At 37.2% G+C, this 21,405-nt stretch overlaps 2 protein-coding genes and 1 long non-coding RNA gene across 3 annotated transcripts in view; 2 read left to right on the forward strand and 1 right to left on the reverse strand.

The window, feature by feature from the left end:
* Positions 1–21,405, reverse strand: part of barx1 (BARX homeobox 1) — a 90,684-nt gene that overhangs the window by 24,177 nt on the left and 45,102 nt on the right. Inside the window, exon 4 of the mRNA XM_051123439.1 lies at positions 610–688. The gene's annotated coding sequence lies outside the window, so the exon portion shown is untranslated. The remainder of the gene's footprint in view (positions 1–609; positions 689–21,405) is intronic.
* LOC127173520 (uncharacterized) lies at positions 4,315–8,024 on the forward strand. Its single transcript, XR_007828776.1, has 2 exons — positions 4,315–4,429; positions 7,435–8,024. It is a non-coding gene; the product is annotated as an uncharacterized LOC127173520 (long non-coding RNA).
* wnt7aa (wingless-type MMTV integration site family, member 7Aa) lies at positions 9,265–19,783 on the forward strand. The gene is made up of 4 exons (XM_051123438.1): positions 9,265–10,192; positions 11,266–11,492; positions 14,869–15,140; positions 18,256–19,783. Exons 1-4 carry the CDS (start codon positions 10,122–10,124, stop codon positions 18,733–18,735), a joined length of 1,050 nt encoding a protein of 349 aa, XP_050979395.1. The 5' UTR covers positions 9,265–10,121; the 3' UTR covers positions 18,736–19,783.

Raw genomic sequence — 21,405 nt, forward strand, 5'->3', positions numbered from 1 at the left:
CACTTTAAACATTTTACTTTATTGTATCTCCTTCAATATTTGTGTTTAATGGTTATATACATGTATATGGCAGACTGTAGCACACTCTTGGATCTTAGCTCAGCTTTCCAAGCTGTTTGCGCTTAAATAGTTTAACACACTATTTTATTCCAGTTTTGTTAATGAGTCTGCTTAATAAAATTCAGTGTGTTGCTGCTTGGTTGAATCAACAGTGAGTGTTTTTTTTTTTAAACCAGATGAGGAGTAGGCCTAATAGATATTAATAGCGAAGATTGAAGCAAGAACTATATCCAGATCAACAGCTCCATCTAGTGGTTGGTAAATACAGCAACTTCATTTAAAAAATGTCATGAATAATGTTTTTTTATTGATCAATGAACTACTTACGCGTTGTTACCTGTAAAATCTCAGTGCTACGCGAGTTTCCGGTGTAGTATCTTTTTACCCTCCTAAACTGGTAGTAGTTAACTTCTTAGTAGTTAATTTCTAATAACTATCGATCACAACTTATAGTATATTACTTATATTTCTAAGTAAACATTATACATTTTAGTATATTATATATCAAACAATTAGTAAATAAGATGCAGAAAATGTAAATAAGCCTACCTTTAGTGGATCTTGTGGATGTATTTTGCTTCGTCAAGATTGAATTTTGCTGCACCGGAAGTTGCAGTATCCATTGAGGCTAAAATCACAATCAGTCAGTCAGACAATCGATATGAAATATTCCATAAATATCCATATATTCTACACTGTATGAAAAATGTTTTTTCTATCCCTAGAACACGTACTAACTCCTCCCTCTTGAATACAAAGTAGATATATCGATGAAATTTAATGATAGTTTACATAATTATTTCCTCAAGTAGTTATATATAGGCAAGAGACTTTACTTACACTAGATTGTACGTTTTTTAAAGAATTCTCTTTTGCTCACCAAGCCTGCATTTATTTGATCCAAAATACAGCAAAAGCAGTCATATTGTGAAATGGTTTCACCATTTAAAATAACTGATTCCTATTTGAATATATATTTTAAAATGTAATTTATGTTTCACATGATTCTTAAGAAATAATTCTAATATGCTGACTGGCGTTTAAAAAAAACATCTATTATTATTATTTTATTTACTTGAGAAAGCCAACTTACTGATCTACTCAATCAAGCTTCCCTTCTATGTACTATTTCTAATCCATTTAGACTCATTTAAGATTCCACTCTAATATTTCTAATATTTCTAAACTATCTAGCTAAGTCATACTAGCAACATGGTAGTAATTTGCTAATCATGCTAACAACATGCTAGTAACATGCTAATCATGTTAGAAACATGCTAACAAAATTTAGTAACATGCTAATCATGCTAACAACATGCTAATAACTTGCTGATCATGACAGAAACATGTTAGTAACGTGCTAGTAACATGCTAATCATGCTAACAACATGCTTATTATGTTAGAAACATGCTAACAAAATGCTAGTAACATGTTAATCATGTTAGAAACATGCTAACAACATGCTAATCAGCTTGAAGCATGCTAGTAACTTGCTAGTCATGTTAGCAACATGCTAATCATGCTAGCAAAAATGCTAACAACGTGCTAGTAACATGTTAATCATGCTAACAACATGCTAGTAACATGCTAATCATGTTAAAAACATGCTAGTAACGTGCTAGTAACATGCTAATCATGGTAACAACATGCTTATTATGTTAAAAACATGTTAACAAAATGCTAGTAACATGTTAATCATGTTAGAAACATGCTAACAACATGCTAATCAGCTTGAAGCATGCTAGTAACTTGCTAGTCATGTTAGCAACATGCTAATCAGCTAGCAAAATGCTAACAACGTGCTAGTAACATGTTAATCATGCTAACAACATGCTAGTAACATGCTAATCATGTTAGAAACATGCTAACAAAATTTAGTAACATGCTAATCATGCTAACAACATGCTAATAACTTGCTGATCATGACAGAAACATGCTAGTAACATGCTAGTAACATGCTAATCATGCTAACAACATGCTTATGTTAGAAACATGTTAACAAAATGCTAGTAACATGTTAATCATGTTAGAAACATGCTAACAACATGCTAATCAGCTTGAAGCATGCTAGTAACTTGCTAGTCATGTTAGCAACATGCTAATCATGCTAGCAAAAATGCTAACAACGTGCTAGTAACATGTTAATCATGCTAACAACGTGCTAGTAACATGTTAATCATGCTAACAACATGCTAGTAACATGCTAATCATGTTAGAAACATGCTAACAAAATTTAGTAACATGCTAATCATGCTAACAACATGCTAATAACTTGCTGATCATGACAGAAACATGCTAGTAACGTGCTAGTAACATGCTAATCATGCTAACAACATGCTTATTATGTTAGAAACATGCTAACAAAATGCTAGTAACATGTTAATCATGTTAGAAACATGCTAACAACATGCTAATCAGCTTGAAGCATGCTAGTAACTTGCTAGTCATGTTAGCAACATGCTAATCATGCTAGCAAAAATGCTAACAACGTGCTAGTAACATGTTAATCATGCTAACAACATGCTAGTAACATGCTAATCATGTTAAAACATGCTAGTAACGTGCTAGTAACATGCTAATCATGGTAACAACATGCTTATTATGTTAAAAACATGTTAACAAAATGCTAGTAACATGGTAATCATGTTAGAAACATGCTAACAACATGCTAATCAGCTTGAAGCATGCTAGTAACTTGCTAGTCATGTTAGCAACATGCTAATCAGCTAGCAAAATGCTAACAACGTGCTAGTAACATGTTAATCATGCTAACAACATGCTAGTAACATGCTAATCATGTTAGAAACATGCTAACAAAATTTAGTAACATGCTAATCATGCTAACAACATGCTAATAACTTGCTGATCATGACAGAAACATGCTAGTAACGTGCTAGTAACATGCTAATCATGCTAACAACATGCTTATTATGTTAGAAACATGCTAACAAAATGCTAGTAACATGTTAATCATGTTAGAAACATGCTAACAACATGCTAATCAGCTTGAAGCATGCTAGTAACTTGCTAGTCATGTTAGCAACATGCTAATCATGCTAGCAAAATGTTAACAACGTGCTAGTAACATGCTAATCATGCTAGCAACATGCTAGTTACATGCTAATCATACTAGACACATGCTAACAACATGTTAGTAACTTGTTAATTATGTTAGAAACATGCTAGCAACATGCTATTAACATGCTAATCATGCTAACATCATGCTAATAACTTGTTACCCATGCCAGAAACATGTTAGCAACTTGTTAATCATGTCAGAAACATGCTAGTGACATGCTAATCATGCTAGAAACATGCTAGCAAATTTTGCTAATCATGCTAGAAACATGTTAACAACAAGCTAGTAACATGTTAGCCATGTAAGAAACATGCTAATCATGTGTGAAACATGCTATCAACATGCTAATCAGGCTAATCATGTTAACAACATTCTAGTAATTTGCAAATTATGATAACAACATGCTAATCACCCTATAAAAATACAAGCAATAAGCTAATCATGCTAAAACATGTTAACAATATCTTAAATCATGTAAGCAATGTGTTAAATCATGCTAGCTGCTTCCATACTATTACAGCTGCTTCAAACTTTCAGGCTAGGCTTTCTCAAGCCAACTTAAAGTTTGTTCTCAAACTTTACTCATCTAGTTATTATTATTATTAATATTTGAAACAGTTGAAAACTTTTCTTTTTCAGGATTCTTTGATGAATAGAAAGATCCAAAGATCAGCTTTATCTGAAATAAAAAGCTTTCGCAACATTATACACTAAACCGTTCAAAAGACATTTATAATGTTACAAAAGATTTCTATTTCAGATAAATGCTGTTTTCAGAACGTTCTATTCATCAAAGAAGCCTGAAAAATTCTACTCGGCTGTTCATAATAATAATAATAAATGTTTTTGAGCGTCAAAAGAAGAATCATGTGACTGGAGTAATGATGCTAAAAATTCAGCTCTGACATCACAAAAATAAATTCCATGTTAAAATATGTTTAAATAGAAACCAGTTATTTTAAACAGTAAAACTATTTCAAAATTCTGTTTTTGCTGTACTTCGGATCAAATAAATCCAGGCTTGGTGAGCAAAAGAGAAAACATCTTTAAAAACATTAAAAATCTAACTGTTCAGAAACTTTTGACTGGTATTTTATTTTACGTTATCAGTAGCAACTCCCTCACATACCGGAGCGCGCGAGCTGAGAGGGAGGTCCCCGCCGTCAGTCCTGTACGCGTTCATCCGGGTCCTGGAGTCTCAGCACAGAGGCTGATCGCGGGTGTTCATCGCTATTAGCTATTAGCCATTAGCCGACTAGCCTTCAGCTTCCATTGAGGACACAGTGAAGGTATGATAGAGCGTTTGTGTTTCAAAACAGTTCCTTTTTATTAGCAAGAATAGCGCGTCGATTTTAGAACACGTTTCTTAATTTTTCTCACGTCCGGTAAACTTTACAAGAAGTTTCCATTGCTTACTGCATTATTTAATAGCGATATGTAATCTAGCTCGCTGGCTAGTCTGTAAGGGACACTTATCCGAGCATGCTATCTGGATAGAGCCAATATATATCACATGCTGTCCTATTAAGATTTTAATAGTGTCGTGTATGTTAAAAATTCCGTGCAGTATCTACTCGTTCCGAGGGACGTTATATTTGGGCGATAGATGTATTAGCAGGCTAGCCACTGGAGACCGCCATTTTTTTATGAATCAAGCGAGGGAAATTTGAGCAACATACAAAGAGTTTGAGAGGACTAACTAAGAGACTAAAGAGACCACCATGATTGTTTGACTGCCTTTAATTTTTCTCTGTGTAAAATAACGTTTCGGTATCCTAATACATGTGGATGATGAATCACACTCTTAGCTGTGAGCTAGAATACAGAAATCTAACGTTATGTTAATTATTTCAAGATATCTGGACTTGTTCAGTACTACACAAACCAGGATGTGTCAGTTATTCAAAGACTGAAGTGTGATTTCTTTAGTAAGTCAGTTTGACACTCAGCTTGCGCAACAGAATCTCAGCAGTGACATTTCAGCTGCAAACTGCATACGTATTGAACTGTGTGTCTGCTGTTTTTTGTATTATGTCATGAGCTTTCAGAGAAAGAATTTAAGGTAAGTAAGGTTCCCATGAAAAACTGATAGTATGCTCAGCTAATTTAGTACCGCTTTTTGTAAGTGCAATTAACAGATCATCTTTTGCACTTTGAGGAACTAGGATCACATTCACTGGTGTCCTCAGAAACCTGTCCTTTCAAAGATGAATTTGCAGAATGATCGGAAAACTTGCAGACCTGCCAGAGTGTATTGTTAGGCTTGTGTTGCCAAATGCCAAGTGGGCAAATTCAGTGGTTTCACTGCCAGATCCTTGGGATGGATCTTCAGCCACTGTCTTTCTACTTTGACAGTGTTTTGAATGAGATCCTGCTTCCTGAATTTATTTTCTCTCATTACAATAACCAGCTCATCTGTCAGTGCTTGCTGCACTCAGGAGATGTGCTGCACCGCAGCTGAATCTGCAGCCCAAGGCACAAAATATACATTATTATATTGACAAATATTGTGTTATTCTTGCTGACAGCATGCAAAAAAATGGTCTTACAGTGCAATACACTGCCCAGTTTGTGAACAAATTACTCAACTGGGTAACGAACCAGTATGAAAAGATTGGTGGTCAGTGCCAAAACACCATTAGATTTTAATTACTCTAATATTGCAGCTACAATTGTTTTATGCACTATAGCCTAACACTTAAGTTTGCATTTTAAATGCATGTTTATCATAACACATCTGTCTTAAGTAGCACATGTATATTTGTAGCAATAGCCAAAAATACATTGTATGGGTCAAAATTACCGTTATCAAGTAAAGATCATGTTCCATGAAGATATTTTGTAAATTTCCTACTGTAAATATATCAAAATTTAATTTTTGATGAGTAATATGCTTTGCTAAGAACTTCTGTTAGATGAACTTATAGGTGATTTTCTTAATATTTTGATTTTTTTGCACCCTCAGATTCCAGATTTTCAAATAGTTGTATCTCGGCCAAATATTGTCCTATCTTAACAAACCATACATCAATGAAAAGCTTATTTATTCAGGCTTTATGACTGGCTTTGTGGTCCAGGGTCACATTTTATAAATTCAAATGCATGTCTTAATGAAAAATGATCAGAATGCATTTTCTAGAAGCTGACTTAACATATAAAAATGAAAGGAATAGTTTACCCAAGTCATCTAAGATGTAGTTGAGTTTTTTTAATTGAAACATTTTTGGAGAAAATTAGCATTACATATTTTGCTCACCAATGGATCCTCTGTATTGAATGGGTGCTGTCAGAATCCAAACAGCTAATTAAAAACATCACAATAACATCCTGTTTGTAAGAAACAAATCCATCAAGGCATTTTAAATTTAAAATGTTTCTGGCCAAAATATGAGGCCATAATGCACAATAACACTTTCTCCAGTGAAAAGGTATATCTCCAACATACATTTTAAACTGTTTTTGCTTATAAACAGTGATTGAGCTATGCATATTTCTCTCCTGATTCAGACAACCTTTTCACTAGAGAAAGCAAACTCATATTTTAGCCAAGAGCAAAGGTTTCAGGTTATAATGTCTTGTTGGAATTATTACAAGCATACTGCTTGTGGATTTCTCATATTACTGGATTATTGTGATGTTTCTAATCATTCTGACGGCACCCATTCACTGCAGAGGATTTATTGGTGAGTAAGTGATGCAATGTTAAATTTCTCTAAATCTGTTCCAGTGAGGAAACAAATTCATCTACATATTGGACAGCGTGAGGGTGAGTACATTTTCAGCAAATTTTCATTTTTGAGTGAACTATTCCTTTAAGTTTCGAAACACAAAATTGCATTTCGAATGATGCGCACCTACAAGCTACCAGCAAGATGGCTGAAAACAAGGCTTTAAGTGCTTTGGTTCCCTCCCGCTTGCCTGCTGTTACTGACGACATCTATCCCGGAGCCAAACTGGGCCCAAGTCCGAATGTGGCGGCATTTAATCTTGACTGAGATGTTAGTACGTAGCCAAGTCACACACAATGTCAACATGGCTTCCTGGTGCCGAGAGGGTGCCAGTAACTTGGCCAGCCCCTTCATTTTGCTGCATTACCCGTGCTGTCTGATGCAGTTCGAGGGAGCGTTTTGTAGTCCCATAGCCGCCTGGTTGGAGTCTTTTTTTTCGTAATGCGTTCTTTCACAGTAACGTCTAATGATGTGCGATGAGGGCAGCAACTATTTTGAGTTTTGAACAGTGGGTTTATTTTGTCAGCAGACTGATGAAACTTACTAACCGTTTTTCTCGTCCACAGACCGACTGTGCGTTTGGAAATGTGGTAGATGCCGAGACGAGAATCCTAACATGGCGGACAAAAGGGACTTCGGAAAATCAGTTTGGTTACTTGTGTCACTATCCAGTTGCATTACTTCATTTCCAGGTGGGAAGAAGACGACATGTGCACCGTGGGATGAGGTAGTAGGTTGTATAGTTTTAGGGTCACACCCACACTGGGAGATAACTATACAGCCTACTGTCTTTCTCAAAGTGAAAACGGAGCTACGGAGTAACAGCCTACATTTCCTGATGTTTAATATCAGATATATCAACGGTATGTGTCGGCAAGCTGAAATGTTTTCGATTGTTAAAAGAGATGGCAGTGCTTGCGCAGTGTGAGGTAGTAGATTGTATAGTTGTAGGGTAGTGATTTTATCCTGTGTAGAAGATAACTATACAATCTATTGCCTTCCCTGAGGGGCATAAATACACACCAAAGGAATGCCTCAGTTCCAATGTGATGCAATGTCTCTTTGTTTTGTTTTGTTTTTTTAATCAAGCTTCAAATTTTCCTTGTGTAAGGTAACTATTTTTTTTTACTAACACAATAAAAGAATGTCAAATTTATCTGTGGTTTTCTTTGTTTAAAACATATGACTAGTATTCAGGGCTTCCTGGTTTGATGTCTATTTTTACTAAGCAAAGAAATTAAATATTTGCAGGTTAAGAGTGAAAGACTATTATTAATTAATAGAAAGAGGGTGTTCTTGTCAACCTGGAGATGGCGCTCTTGTATTGTCTATATTGAACACATGGCTGAACTTGACTGGATGATAGAGCTGCATGTCCCCTATATGAATGATCAGCCCTTAAGTTTATTATAAGAGGGCCATTTGATTTTGTATTAAGCATATGCTGGATTTTATTGCTACAGTTGCTTATTATTCCACTATACTTTTATATTCTGTAAACTTATCAAACTTTGCATGCATGAAGGATATGCAGGTAATAGCAGTGTGGGTGATTTTGGGATGGATGGTTGCTTAGCAACTAGCAGTTAAATTTACAATATTTAAATCATCACCCCCACTACTTTTTCTGAGCTGTGCTTACATTTCATCTGAATTTTTTTAAAAAAATCTGTCTGTAGTTGACGTTTTAAGTGCAATGTTTAAAAACTTGATTAAGTCCTCCAGTAATGGGTCTGATGTTTCATATCTGGACATGGCTTTTAAAATTCAGATTTACTTGTTGATTTTATGTGACTGATTTTTATTAAATAAACAGTTAAACCGAAGACTGTCGGTGCTCCATCTTATACAGTCATCAATAAAAAATATGAACTGGTTCCATGTTAAACTGCAAATTTATAGACAATCATGTAAACAAATAACCAGGCATTTTGATTTAAGGAACAAAGAAATGATATAATTATACAATATTAATTTTACTTAGAAATTATGAGTTAAGTAGTCTTGGGCCTTCTTATTTAACAACTGCTAACCTAATATCTACAAACATCCAGTTTTCAATAATTAGTTATCAAAAATTGTTAAAAGAGTTTACATTTTCAGATGGTGTTTGGCAAACCAAACTAAATATGAAAATTTGATTAAAAAAGAGACACTAAAGAATCCATTAAGTCTTTGAATATGTTTCTGTAATTTATGGATTTTTTGTTATGTTATGATAGTAACATGATTTGTTGATGTGGAAAGATAGTATGAGCTGCTGTCCTGTTAAAGTCATTGCTTACACAAATTGTAATAAGGGAAACTTTCCTTGGAATGACCTTTCAGTTATGAACATTTCATCTAACTTCGCATGCACTTATTGTTATTAATTAATCTTTAGAACATGCAATGTTTAGAAGTTTGTTTCATTATAATATTTGTTATACTACTCTTGGTGAGTGAGTACACATGGTTCTTTGACATTTATTTTTTGGAAGGTGAATAGATGAACACATCTCTCACCTCGCAATTAAGGACTTGAGGTGGGTGAGGGGGAAATCTAAAGTCGAACAAGTTTTCTTTTCTCATGGGAGGAGCAAACGGGTGCAGGAAAATAGATAAAAGCTCTGTTTAAGAAGCTGGAGTTACTGCGATATGATCTTCGCCAAGGAGCGCACAGAGATTTGACCTTTTTTACCTAGATTGATTATGGTATTATAGCTATAGCGTATAGATACATATCGTGGTGACACGCCTGTCGCTTATTACTCGGTTGTCGCATCTCAAATCAGATTTTTTTACCTCTCTAGGCTACTTCACTGCATGTGTGTTGTTTGGTTGAACGCGTGTGCTAGCGGGGTGTTTTGAAGTCATTAGTCGCGTTATCAACCTGCTACTCGGCTTCAGGAGCGCACAGACGTATTAAAGGAATATCGGAAAGTTTAATTTCCTCCAGAACGCACCCTGATAGATTTAACAGATAAAGGACCTGCTGGAAAGTGTGTTGTGAATGTAAGAGCGGGTAGTTGTAGACTGTTCTAGTAAATCGAGACGCGTAAAAGTGATTCAGAAGTCGTACATATGCAGAATAACATTCATCTCCACACGTCCCGAAGGATATCAGCTCAGGTGTTCACCTCAAGTTCTCACGGAGTTTTGCATCCCTCCAAGGACTTGCTTTGCTTGTGATAAAACCTCGCGCCCACCGGTTAGGCTACCCATCAGGAGACTACTATCATTTCACAGTCTATTAACAAAGTACAGGCTGAACATGAGCAGGAAAACACGCCGCTGGATTTTTCACATTTTCCTCTGTTTGGGGATTATATATTTGAAGATTGGGTAAGTAGGGTAAAATGGAATGTGTTTACCTGCTTTAACCTGTGAAGCACTGCTGCCGCATTTATGCAAAAAGACAGTTTAGCTTTAAATATAATATATTAATTAGCACTTAATTATTGCGAGAACAGTTTTACCGCCATTATGACACCTGCATTATTTGATAAAATTCTGTAAATTTATATTCAAAGAATAAGTGAAATGCACAGTTCTGATCTACATGTTTTTTTATTGCTACATGTGTCAGAAATGTAATTTTACTTCACATGTATGGGTCAATGACGTTTGGTTTGTCCGGATTTCTTCAGCCAAAAGATGCAGATCATACAAAAAAAAAAAAAAAAAAAAAAAAAAAATGTTCTCATGTTCTCAGTTCTTAATTTCTGGATTATTTTCAAGAATCTTAAATTGAAAAAAAAAAAAAAAAGTGTGTAGTTTACAGTTTACAGGCCTAATAAGAAACAAAACAAACAAAAAAAAAAAAAACAGAAAGGACCTCTTGACCCTCATCACTTTTTTTTTTTTTTTAAATGGCATAATATTTGTTCATTAAAAAAAAAAAAAAAAAAAAAAAAAAAGTACACATATATTCATTTTTAAAAAAGAAAACAATTGCATACATTTGTATGTTTTCAATGTGTAAAGAAAGTAATTAACTGTTGTTTACTTGATGGTTAAATTTGATTTTTGTAGAAAAACCAACATAAGATCAGATTTATAAGAACCCGGCATCTGATTTTTTTAAAAAAAGATTACTCCTTTTTATCTTCTTGTACTTTCTTCTTTGTCATTGACCCATATATGCTCATCTTTGTGGCATGAGATTATCTTCTTCTTCTTTTTCTGTTGTTTATTAGTGACAAGTCACCAAGAACAGTATTTAAATCTGCTATGTGTTATAATACATAATAGCACATCCATATATCCATATCAAAGTCTCCCAAAGTACTTCAGTTCTTAGTTTTGTTGCCATGTACTGGGAATCAAATTTTAGTCATGGCCTATTCCACTCAAACTGTATTTTAAGTATTCGATATTTACCTCTATAAACATTCCATTATTTTTAAACTTCGCAGGGGTTTTTCCTCCGTGGTTGCGTTGGGAGCGAGTGTTATCTGTAACAAAATTCCTGGTTTGGCCCCTCGTCAAAGGACTATCTGTCAAAGCCGGCCTGACGCTATCATTGTCATTGGAGAAGGAGCGCAAATGGGAATCAATGAGTGTCAGTTTCAATTCAAAAATGGAAGGTGGAACTGCTCGGCCCTCGGGGAAAGAACTGTCTTTGGAAAAGAGTTGAAAGTGGGTATGTTACCAAATTATTACATTTATATTGTTACAGTATTCAGCAATGAATTGTTCGTATTTCTAAACAAGTGTCTAAACAAATGAGAAAAGCAGAATGTTATTGAGTAAAATCACTTTCTTTCAAGCCCTGGGTAGTGTCAGTGACATAAAAAAGCTGTTTTTAGACTAAATTTGTGAATGAGGAGAATTTTAGATTATCTTTTTTGCTGAAAGACAGACTGACGGTCTGTGAAATTTAACACTGAAATCGGAGGTCACTTTAATACTTTAATATTCTTTCATGCAAATATAAGTTCTTCACAAAAATTTTGTGTCTTTTTTAACATCTCTTTTAAAAAGATTTGTCATTGGATGTCAGACTAATGTTTAGTGTCTCACACGCCACAGTAACAATGTCAGGTAGGTTTCAGCTGCACGCATTCATGGAGCAAGTGCCAACGCGGCTGGATTTATAGCCCTCTCAACAGTCCACCCTCTCAAAAGAATTCTCTTTCTAGTCGTCCTGTCTTATCTGTAGATTTTAATGATTTGGCAGTCAGGGTTTTCACTTTACCACGGGTATAAGTTACAGCGGTTGAATAGTAGCACCAAAAGAAAGTACAGTATTGTGAAGAAATGTAACAATATGTCACCTTAAAGAGACAAAGCATAAGCAATTAAGCAAGTTTCTCACTTGGGGTAATGTTATCCATTTTCCTAAGGCAAACTCTGGCCTGTTAGAGGGTCCTTTAGTGCTATTGAGCCAGCGACACTTTGATGAATGGTGGTGCGAAGGACTTTGCTTTAGTTTCAGACCCTGCTAGCAAATAAGAGGCTGCATTATTGCATGTTTTTTCGATCCTCATATATCCAAACTCTGTTGGAAATAAACTCCAAGATACTATTTCTCCTCTTTCCTTGTGCCGCCCGCTCTTTGGATCCAGTCAGTGTTGCGATGGTGTGGTTGAGGCCCAGGGGAGAAGCTTAGATCTGTAGAGACTTGTATCTATCGCTGAAGGTGAAGCTGTATTTTATCCCTCTGCATCAAAGAAAAGCGCCTCCAAAAAAAAAAAAAAAAGCACAGGTTTCGTCTCTTTCCATCTCATTCTGGAGCTGCACGCACTTGAATGGCAGCCTGGATCTGTTGTGGGTGCTGATTATATTATTTAATGCTGTGTGCTTGGACAGCTGCTGTGGGTCTTGTGTTGTGTGCCCTCTCATCTAAGCACGGTAGAGCTGACGCTGACCTAGACTGACAGACCGTGGTCTCCATTTCTGAAGCGGCCCAACTGCTTTATTTACCCAGAATCTTTTGTCAGTGGTCAGTATAGGGAGGATTAAATAAAGTGGACAACCGTTCAAACGTGATTGGTTTCAGTGGGTGTATGACCAGTCATGCTCATAGTAGCTGAAGCTAGAAGATGAAAAGCGGTAGTTAATCCGGTGGGGAGGGGTTTGAAAACTCAAACTCAAAAAAAAAAAAAAAAAAAAAAAAAAAAAAAAAAGAAAAGTTGTTGAGTAATGTGCAGTAATTGTCAGGGCCTGGTACCAAGGTCCACATTTGGCACTCACGGCAATGGATTCCACGTTTAGGTGCTCTTTTGCGCATTTTGCCGTCTTCACTACCCATGGACCCGTTCACCTTTTTATCATACATGTGAATGAAGTTCCGATTGAAATATAGCTTGCTGGAAATCAGCAGTTGGACAAATATGCGAAAGGCATACCATCTTTGTGCTTGTGTTACTTTATGTTGCTTGAGTGCAACCCTCCTAAATCTTCTCTGACTTAACCACCCTCTGGTATGCTCAAAAATAGTTTTCCTCCAACAGCATTAATGCCTCAAGTCCAGACAAGTACATTGTATGAGGTTTATAAATTAACCTCTTGCATTTACAGTTTTGGCAAGAGACGTCTCGCACAGAATCGTGCAATGCCACTGATTCAGATTTCGCCTGAAAATAAATGACACTCATGTCGTAACACACGTTTTATGGAAGTCTTATCTGCTGTGTTTGTGCTCAGAATATCTCGATTTAAGTAAACACAACTCGAGTGATATACAAAGACAAGGAGCGTTCAACTCCAGCATTGATTAGAATTTTAAGATTTCCCGTCAATACGGTCTTCATCTTTCTTTCTCCAGGATACATCCCTTCTCCTCTGGCGACAAGCCCAAACAACTCATAAAAATCTCCACATAATTGATGCCCCAAACTGGCCTTTGTTAAATTGCATGGGCAGAGTTCCAAGATGTTTATCATCAGCAGGTCAACACATACCAATGTTAGCGAGTTTCAGGAAACCGCTGAAGATTGTTGCTGCCGCTCTCGATCGCTTGAAGGAGAAAATTCCTGAATTGCTGAGCCGGTCTGTTAACAGCCTGACATATTTGTGTGTTTTTCACTTCTTGCCATGAAATGATTAAAAGATAGAAAATATATTAATTGTAATAACTCATGACATCACTCTTTATGAGGTCTAAAGAGGTTAACTTTTTAAAGTGTTTCTTGGGTTCAGGTGTGTAAATGATTCATAGGACAGTCAATACATAATGACTCATTAATCCAGAAAAGGATATGCACATATCCGGGAATGTTAACATAACTGAGCAACAATGAATGCATCTTAATTTTTCCATTTAGGTTCTATATTTGGCGAATGCTTTAATCCAAAGCGACTTGCGTTGCATTCAATTTAATTCCAGTGCTTTATTGCAAGATTTTTTTTTTTTTAACTTGGAACTTCTAGAACATTTTTTGTTGCTTGATGTCACCTTACAAAACAGTACTTGAAATAACTGTTCGCGGGACTTTCAGACCTATCTTTGTCCTTATAAATGAAACACGCAGTTAACCTGGAAGTGCCCTGTTTAACAGTGGCAATCAATTATAGCAGTGCTCTGGCCAGGGAGGCACTGCATGCCTGAGGAGTTCATCTCCACAGGGTGGATCCCTCGTTCTGACGGAAGCTGGGACAGTGGCCAGGCTAGAGTCTAAACACATACCCTCTATCTCTACCATTCTATTGTCTCTGAAATAAACCCTTGTCCTTTGTGCTTATTAAAGAGATGGACCGTTCCTTCCTTTGCTCATCTGTGTGCAAACAGTTATTTGTCTTTCTGTTTCCTCTCTATGACAACTGAAGGACAATTATTTGTGTTTTGAGTAATCACAGGTATGTGATCTGCGTTTGTTTTGCCGATGTTGGGTTTTAGATCATGTTTTCTTCAGTAAGCCCCCACACCATCTACTGTTAATCAGTGAGAAGTGCACGTGATAAATGAACTACACTTTGACTCAACTACCACATTTCATTATTGCTATGAGTGTCAAGATATGTCAGGTATGTAGGGGGGGTAGCAGTACTGACGAAGAATGTTCTTTTGAATCCAGGAAGTAAGGAAGCAGCCTTCACCTACGCCATTATCGCTGCTGGAGTCGCCCATGCAATCACAGCGGCCTGCACTCAGGGTACGCTGAGTGGCTGTGGTTGTGACAAAGAGAAGCAGGGCTTCTACAACCAAGAGGAGGGCTGGAAGTGGGGAGGATGCTCAGCTGATATTCGCTATGGTCTGAGCTTCTCAAAGGTGTTCATAGACGCACGGGAGATCAGGCAGAATGCCAGGACGCTCATGAACCTCCATAACAATGAAGTGGGACGTAAGGTATGTGGCACAGTTGGCATGTTTGTTATATGATCATGCATAAAAACATCACTAGGACAGGGTGGTCCTGCAGAGTTAAACTCCAACACACCTGGATGTTTCTAGTGATCCTGAAGATATTGATTAGCTGGTCCACGTGTGTTTCATTGGGGTTAGAACTCTGCTAGAACGTGATTGGACATCCCTAAAACAGGACCACAGCAGGGGTGTCCAAACTCGGTCCTGGAGAGCCACTGTACTGCACTGTCCCAAGCTAAACTCTGCAGGATAGTGGACCTCGAAGACCAGATTTGAGATCCCCTTGTCCTGGAGGGCCAGTGTCCTGCAGAGTTTAGCTTCAACCCCAACCCTAAGCTGAAATCTGCAAGAAAGTGGACTTGAAGACCAGATTTGAGATCCCCTTACTGTAGGACAGGGATGTCCAAACTGTGTCCAAGAGGGCCACTGTCCTGCAAAGTTTGGCTCCAACCCCAAGCCAAACTCTGCAGGAAAGTGGACCTCGAAGACCAGACTTGACATCCCCTTGCAGTAGGACAGGGTGTCCAAACTCAGTCGTGGAGGGCTGGTTTCCTGCAGGGTTTAGCTTCTAAACACACCTGACCCAGCTAATCAAGGTCTTATTAGGCATACTAAAAACTTTTAGACAGGTGTGTTGAAGTTAAAGCTAAACTCTTGAGGACACTGGCCTTCCAAGACTGAGTTTGGACACCCCTGTCCTATACCAAGGGATCTTAAATCTGGTCTTAGAGGTCCACTTTTCTGCAGAGTTTAGATATAGGTCTAGTTAAACACACCTGGACAAGCTAAGCAAGGTCTTCAGGATTACTAGAAAGTCACAGGCACATGGGATTGATCAAGGTTGAGGCTAAACTTTGCAGGAAAGTGGACCTCAATGGGGATCAATGAGTTGACGGTCCATATTGCAGCTTCATTGCAGGTTTAAAGGGCTCTACAGGATCCCAGCTGAGGAATAAGGGGCTTATCTGGTGAAACGATCTGCCATTTTCTAAATAAATAAATAAAAAACAAATATATATTTTTTTTTGCTAGATGCAATCATGTAGAGCCCTTTGAAGTTGCATTGAAACTGCAATTTGGACCTTCAACCCATTGTTCTGCACTGAAGTCCACTATTTGGAGAAAATGTTCTCCCCAAGAACCTTTCTTCTTTCGACTGAAGAAAGACAGACATGAACATCTTGGGATGATGTGGGGTTGAGTAAATTACCAAGAAATTCTAATTCAGGAGTGAACTAATCCTTTAGGATCAGTTGGTAAGATATTCAACAAGTTTTGAATTTTTGAAGTCAGAGAAGTCCAAAAGATTTGTTGTGTAATTGTAAAAATAACATCAAAATGCATAGCCAGAATACCCATGCAGCTTGACTGACCTTCATAGGCTTTTCGTCATTCAGTGCCAATCTGAAGAGTGTGATGTTTCAGCACTCTGGACAGAGCTTCTTTTAAGGCTTGAAAACCCTGAGCCTGACCAGTAACCTTTCGTAACTTTTTATCATAAAACAACTCTGGCGCCAATCCTCTTTGTATGGCAAGTACAAAGACTTGTCACTTCACATATTCACTGCGAGTTCACCGATGCAATTTTGCATTGAGCAGTTCTCAATGAAACTAAGGTCATGGCATCAACATGCCACACCCATGATTGTGATTGTTTAATGGGTTGCAATACAGAGCCTTAGTGTAAATGCAAGGGGCGTGGCCTCTCTTAAGACCCAGGATCTTTCCTTTGTAAACTTTTCCTGAGACTTACTGTTTATCAGGAATCAGCAGTATGAACACACTAAGCCAGATATGCATCCCAGATTGCAGACAATTGCCAAAAAGACTCCTGAAAGTCTGAGAGGGAGAAAAAAAATAATTAAAAAGGCAAGGTAAAGCCTCTCCCACCCACAGCAAAAGTGGAAAAAAAGAGTGAAAGGAAGAAAAATAGAGGAAGAGAAAAGACACATTAACCAACCACACCAAAGATCACGCCGCCTCGAACAGGCAATCCACTGATGCCAATCAGACCACTCAGATATCTTCCATATCTAAACAGGCACTCTGCTTCACTGAGTTCTGCTTACGTTTGCCCATTCATTCACCTATTCTAAGCCAGCCTATGTTTTTTTTTTTTTGTGCGTTTCTAAACCTACAGATTAGGGTATGTAAAATGCATTAATGTTTAGCATGAAAAAAAAAACTACAGGACAAGAACCAATACAGCATCCCTCAGTTACACTGCTGCTCAAAATGTTTTGTTTTTACCCGTGGGGTTTGACGTGTGCACGTATAACAAGGGGAAGCACACAGGCACCTGAAACCTGACTCCTGAGCTTTATCTGTGTACACTACACACAGGCTGATTGTTGTAGGAACTCTGCGATCATCGTTCAGTCAATGTTTATATCATATCCTGTGCAGATTCCGCTCTATTGCTTATACAAGACAAGAAACTCCTACAGACAACCTCTGATAGTTTGCCCCTTGCAACAATTTGTGGCGTGTGTTGTGTACACAAATGAAACGGTTTCCTACAAGTAGTCAGAGAGCCTGTGAACACAAGCCATGTTTTGCAGGCCTGCTCTCTACGCAGCGAGAGGAATGAGGTAGTCTAGCACTGCAAGTTTAACAATCCTTGCATTCTTCAAATCGGAATGTTAAAAAAAAAAAAAAAACCCTTTGTCTCAACCTGTTAAACCATTCCCAGAAATGTGCCTTAAAATACCCAACTGTATGCCACCGAGGGTGATTTCACTAATCCCTACTGTATTGTTAGTCTATCCAGATCTTGATTTGCTGGAATATGCCTTTTATTAGATGAGATGAATATAAGCAAATGTTCAAACATTATTTATGACCTAAACTACCACATACCTTTTCGTAAACAAGATCTTTTCCTTCCTCATACATTCTCCACCTGGCATCTGTAATTCTATCTTTTGTAACGGATGATTGCACACTTCAAATTTGTCACCAGTCAGACTAACTAAATCAACAATGAGTCATCAAACATCTACTTGCATAATTACCTTAGGCTAAGGTTCCTAAAAGGAACCTGGGTGCCCAAGTTATCCCAAAGGTATTGACTTGTTTATTTTTCCTCCCACTTTAGGTCTTGGAAAAGAACATGCGTTTAGAGTGTAAATGTCACGGGGTATCTGGATCCTGCACAACCAAGACTTGCTGGACAACCCTCCCAAAGTTCCGGCAGCTGGGTTACATCCTCAAGGAGAAGTACAATCACGCCGTTCACGTGGAACCGGTCCGAGCCAGTCGGAACAAGAGACCTACCTTTCTGAAGGTTAAAAAGCCTTACTCGTACCGAAAGCCCATGGACACGGATTTGGTGTACATTGAGAAGTCGCCCAACTATTGTGAGGCAGATCCCGTGACGGGTAGCATGGGAACCCAGGGCAGGATCTGCAACAAGACTGCGCAGCAGGCCAACGGCTGCGATCTCATGTGCTGCGGCCGAGGATATAACACGCACCAGTACTCACGCGTATGGCAGTGCAACTGCAAGTTTCTTTGGTGTTGCTACGTCAAGTGCAACACCTGCAGTGAACGGACAGAAGTGTACACGTGCAAGTGAAATATTTATTGTTGAGGAATTGATACACACCTGTGACTAGGGTGATAGAGAGCCTGCAAGTGTCGCAACAGGATGACCACTGCTATGGATTCCAGGTATTGAGAGGAAAGAGCAATTTGCACTGGAAAACGTGGAGTGGAGTCTAGACGGAGTTCTGCTGAGGACTTTGGTGTTGGTACCAGTAGACACCTTATTCCAGTACTAAGCAACAGAGCGAAGTAGCCCGTGATCTGTAGACCGTGAGAAAGATATGGGGTGTGATTATTAAGGGTGTTCTGCTCTGTAGATGGCACGGAAGGTATTTCTGAGGAACTTTCTGCCCTGAGTGGTTGACACTACAGATCTTACAACATAAAAACTGTACATGGACACAACAACGATATTTAACTTTTTATTTAGAGAAAATGGCTAATGTTAATTTATTTAATAAGGAAACTACTGATTTTTTTCATTGTGTTTACTAGCTTAGTTTTAGCTCTTCTCCTGTTTAATATTGTGCGTTTTGCATAGAAATAAACTGACCAACTTTTACACTGTACGTCATGTGCTTTAGATTAGGGAGGAACCAACGACAATGCAAAATACAAAAACAAGTGTGCTGGACTTGAGGTGTAATTACTAGTCTCTGAAAGAGACTCTACTGTCTTTGATGTATCATTGTAAGGCTTTGTGCTGCCATTTTCCCATCTCCTCAAGTGTCAACCCTTGCACATATATTCCTATGTACAATTACACACTGGAATTGTGCATCGTGTTTGAAGGCTCATTCCTTCCAAAAGTGAATAAACAAGTAGTAACACTGGTTCTCAAGAACATTTGTGACCAAACTGTCTTTAAATTGGAATGGTGCAATTAAAATAAAAAGTTCTACCCACTTAAACTTTGAGACCTCACAAAGCTTTATGCTACCCTCGCTTTTGGCTAATATTTGCTTTGTTGGCAGAGAAAGAGAATCAGTAATTCACTTTTCGAACGGAATAGCCTCAATACAGATGCCACACCTGCTACTGATGTGGAATGTTGTGATCAGATAACCAGTTCTATTAATGTTATATATTATAGGTAATATAACACTTTTTTGCTGCTAGTTTTGTTCTGTTCTGCAACTGTAGTTAATACTAGTAGTATTTTGTGTGTTGTGAGCAAATGTGGTTGTCCAGACAGATTGTCCCTGTGTTGACATATATTTTGTAAGAGATTATTTTTATATTTTATTTATTTTGTGTAAAGGAAAAACCCACTACCAATGTCCTTTAGATGGACAGAAATTAGAGAGATAAGCTAGAAAACAGTGTGATTGTGTCATGGTACCAGCTTGAGCAGTTTATGTAAACTACCACTCATAGTGATGTAATTGCCAAGTACGTAATGATGAAAAGATTGTGATCATACTGGTGTTCAAACATTAAACTTTTAAACGTAGCATTTTCATGACAAAGGTCCTGTGGGATCAGTAAGGGAAACTACAGTTCAATAATCCTGGGACAAAACTCTCTGGTACTGAGAAAAATTCACCACTGAGGGTTTTTACCAAAGAACATCTGAATTTGAACACGGCTCTTTGTCGAGAGCATAAAAGCAGGATGGCCTTGATGTAATTACTGTTTTACAAAAGTCTGTGATTTTAACAGATGTTTTGCCAAATTGATTGTACTTCATGATTGTGTCATCATAAATGATAAAGAAAACTGTTATGCATTATGTTTTCAACAGTGTTAATAAATATTTCCTTGGCTTGTACCGACTTGTTTTTCAGGAGGGACACAACAGTTTTCTATGGAACCCATTTCTGCCACTGAAATAAAAAATAAGAAAGGTAATTGAGACTTTTTATCTCACAATTCAGACTTTTTTCTCACAATTGTGAGTTTACATCTTGTGAGATACAAACCTGTAATTTGGACAGTTTTTGAGTTTATCTCATGCAATTCTGACTTTATAACTCGCAATTGCGAGTTTATATCACGCAATTCTGAGAAAAGTCAGATTTGTAAATTTTATATCACAATTCTCACTTAATTTCTCAGAACAGAGTTTTTTTCGAGTTTATATCATGCAATTCTGACTTTATTTTTCAGAACAGCGAGTTCATTATTCACAATTGACTTTACAACTCAATTGTGAGTTTATATGATGCAATTCTGAGAAAAGTCAGAATTGTGTTTATATCTTGCAATTCTCACTTAATTTAGTTTATATCACAATTCTGAGAAATTAAGTCAAAATTGTGTGATCTTTTTTATTGAGAATTTCGAGTTTATATCTCGCAATTGTGACTTTTTTTATATATAAGGTCAGAATTGCATGATATAAACTCACAACTCTTTAAAAAAAAAAAAAAAAAGGCAGAATTGCGAGTTTATAATTCTGACTTTATAACACGTACCTGCGAGTTAAGTCAGAATTTTGAGATATAAACTCACAATCCTGAGAACATACCAGTCTTTTTCCCCTCAAAATTGGACAATATAACTCACAATTGCAAGTTTCTAACTCACAGTTCAGAGAAAAGTAGAGTAGTAAAACTTGTAGTAAAAACTTGCAATAACAAGTTATGAAGTCAGAATTGCAAGATATAAACTTAGAAATCTGACTTTTTTTCTCAGAACTGGGTGATATAAACAATTCTGACTTTTTTTTTTTTTTAAATAAATTATATAAATTATAAAT

This window comes from Labeo rohita, chromosome 11 (genome assembly GCF_022985175.1).
Source record: "Labeo rohita strain BAU-BD-2019 chromosome 11, IGBB_LRoh.1.0, whole genome shotgun sequence".
Taxonomy (NCBI): domain Eukaryota; kingdom Metazoa; phylum Chordata; class Actinopteri; order Cypriniformes; family Cyprinidae; genus Labeo; species Labeo rohita.

What these genes read in the sequence shown, in the direction of transcription:
- wnt7aa (XM_051123438.1), top strand. Translation starts at nt 10,122, where the DNA reads ATGAGCAGGAAAACACGCCGCTGGATTTTTCACATTTTCCTCTGTTTG. An exon ending in ATTATATATTTGAAGATTGG is followed by an intron (nt 10,193 to 11,265) that starts GTAAGTAGGGTA and finishes TAAACTTCGCAG; the next exon opens with GGGTTTTTCCTCCGTGGTTG. An exon ending in ACAATGAAGTGGGACGTAAG is followed by an intron (nt 15,141 to 18,255) that starts GTATGTGGCACA and finishes CTCCCACTTTAG; the next exon opens with GTCTTGGAAAAGAACATGCG.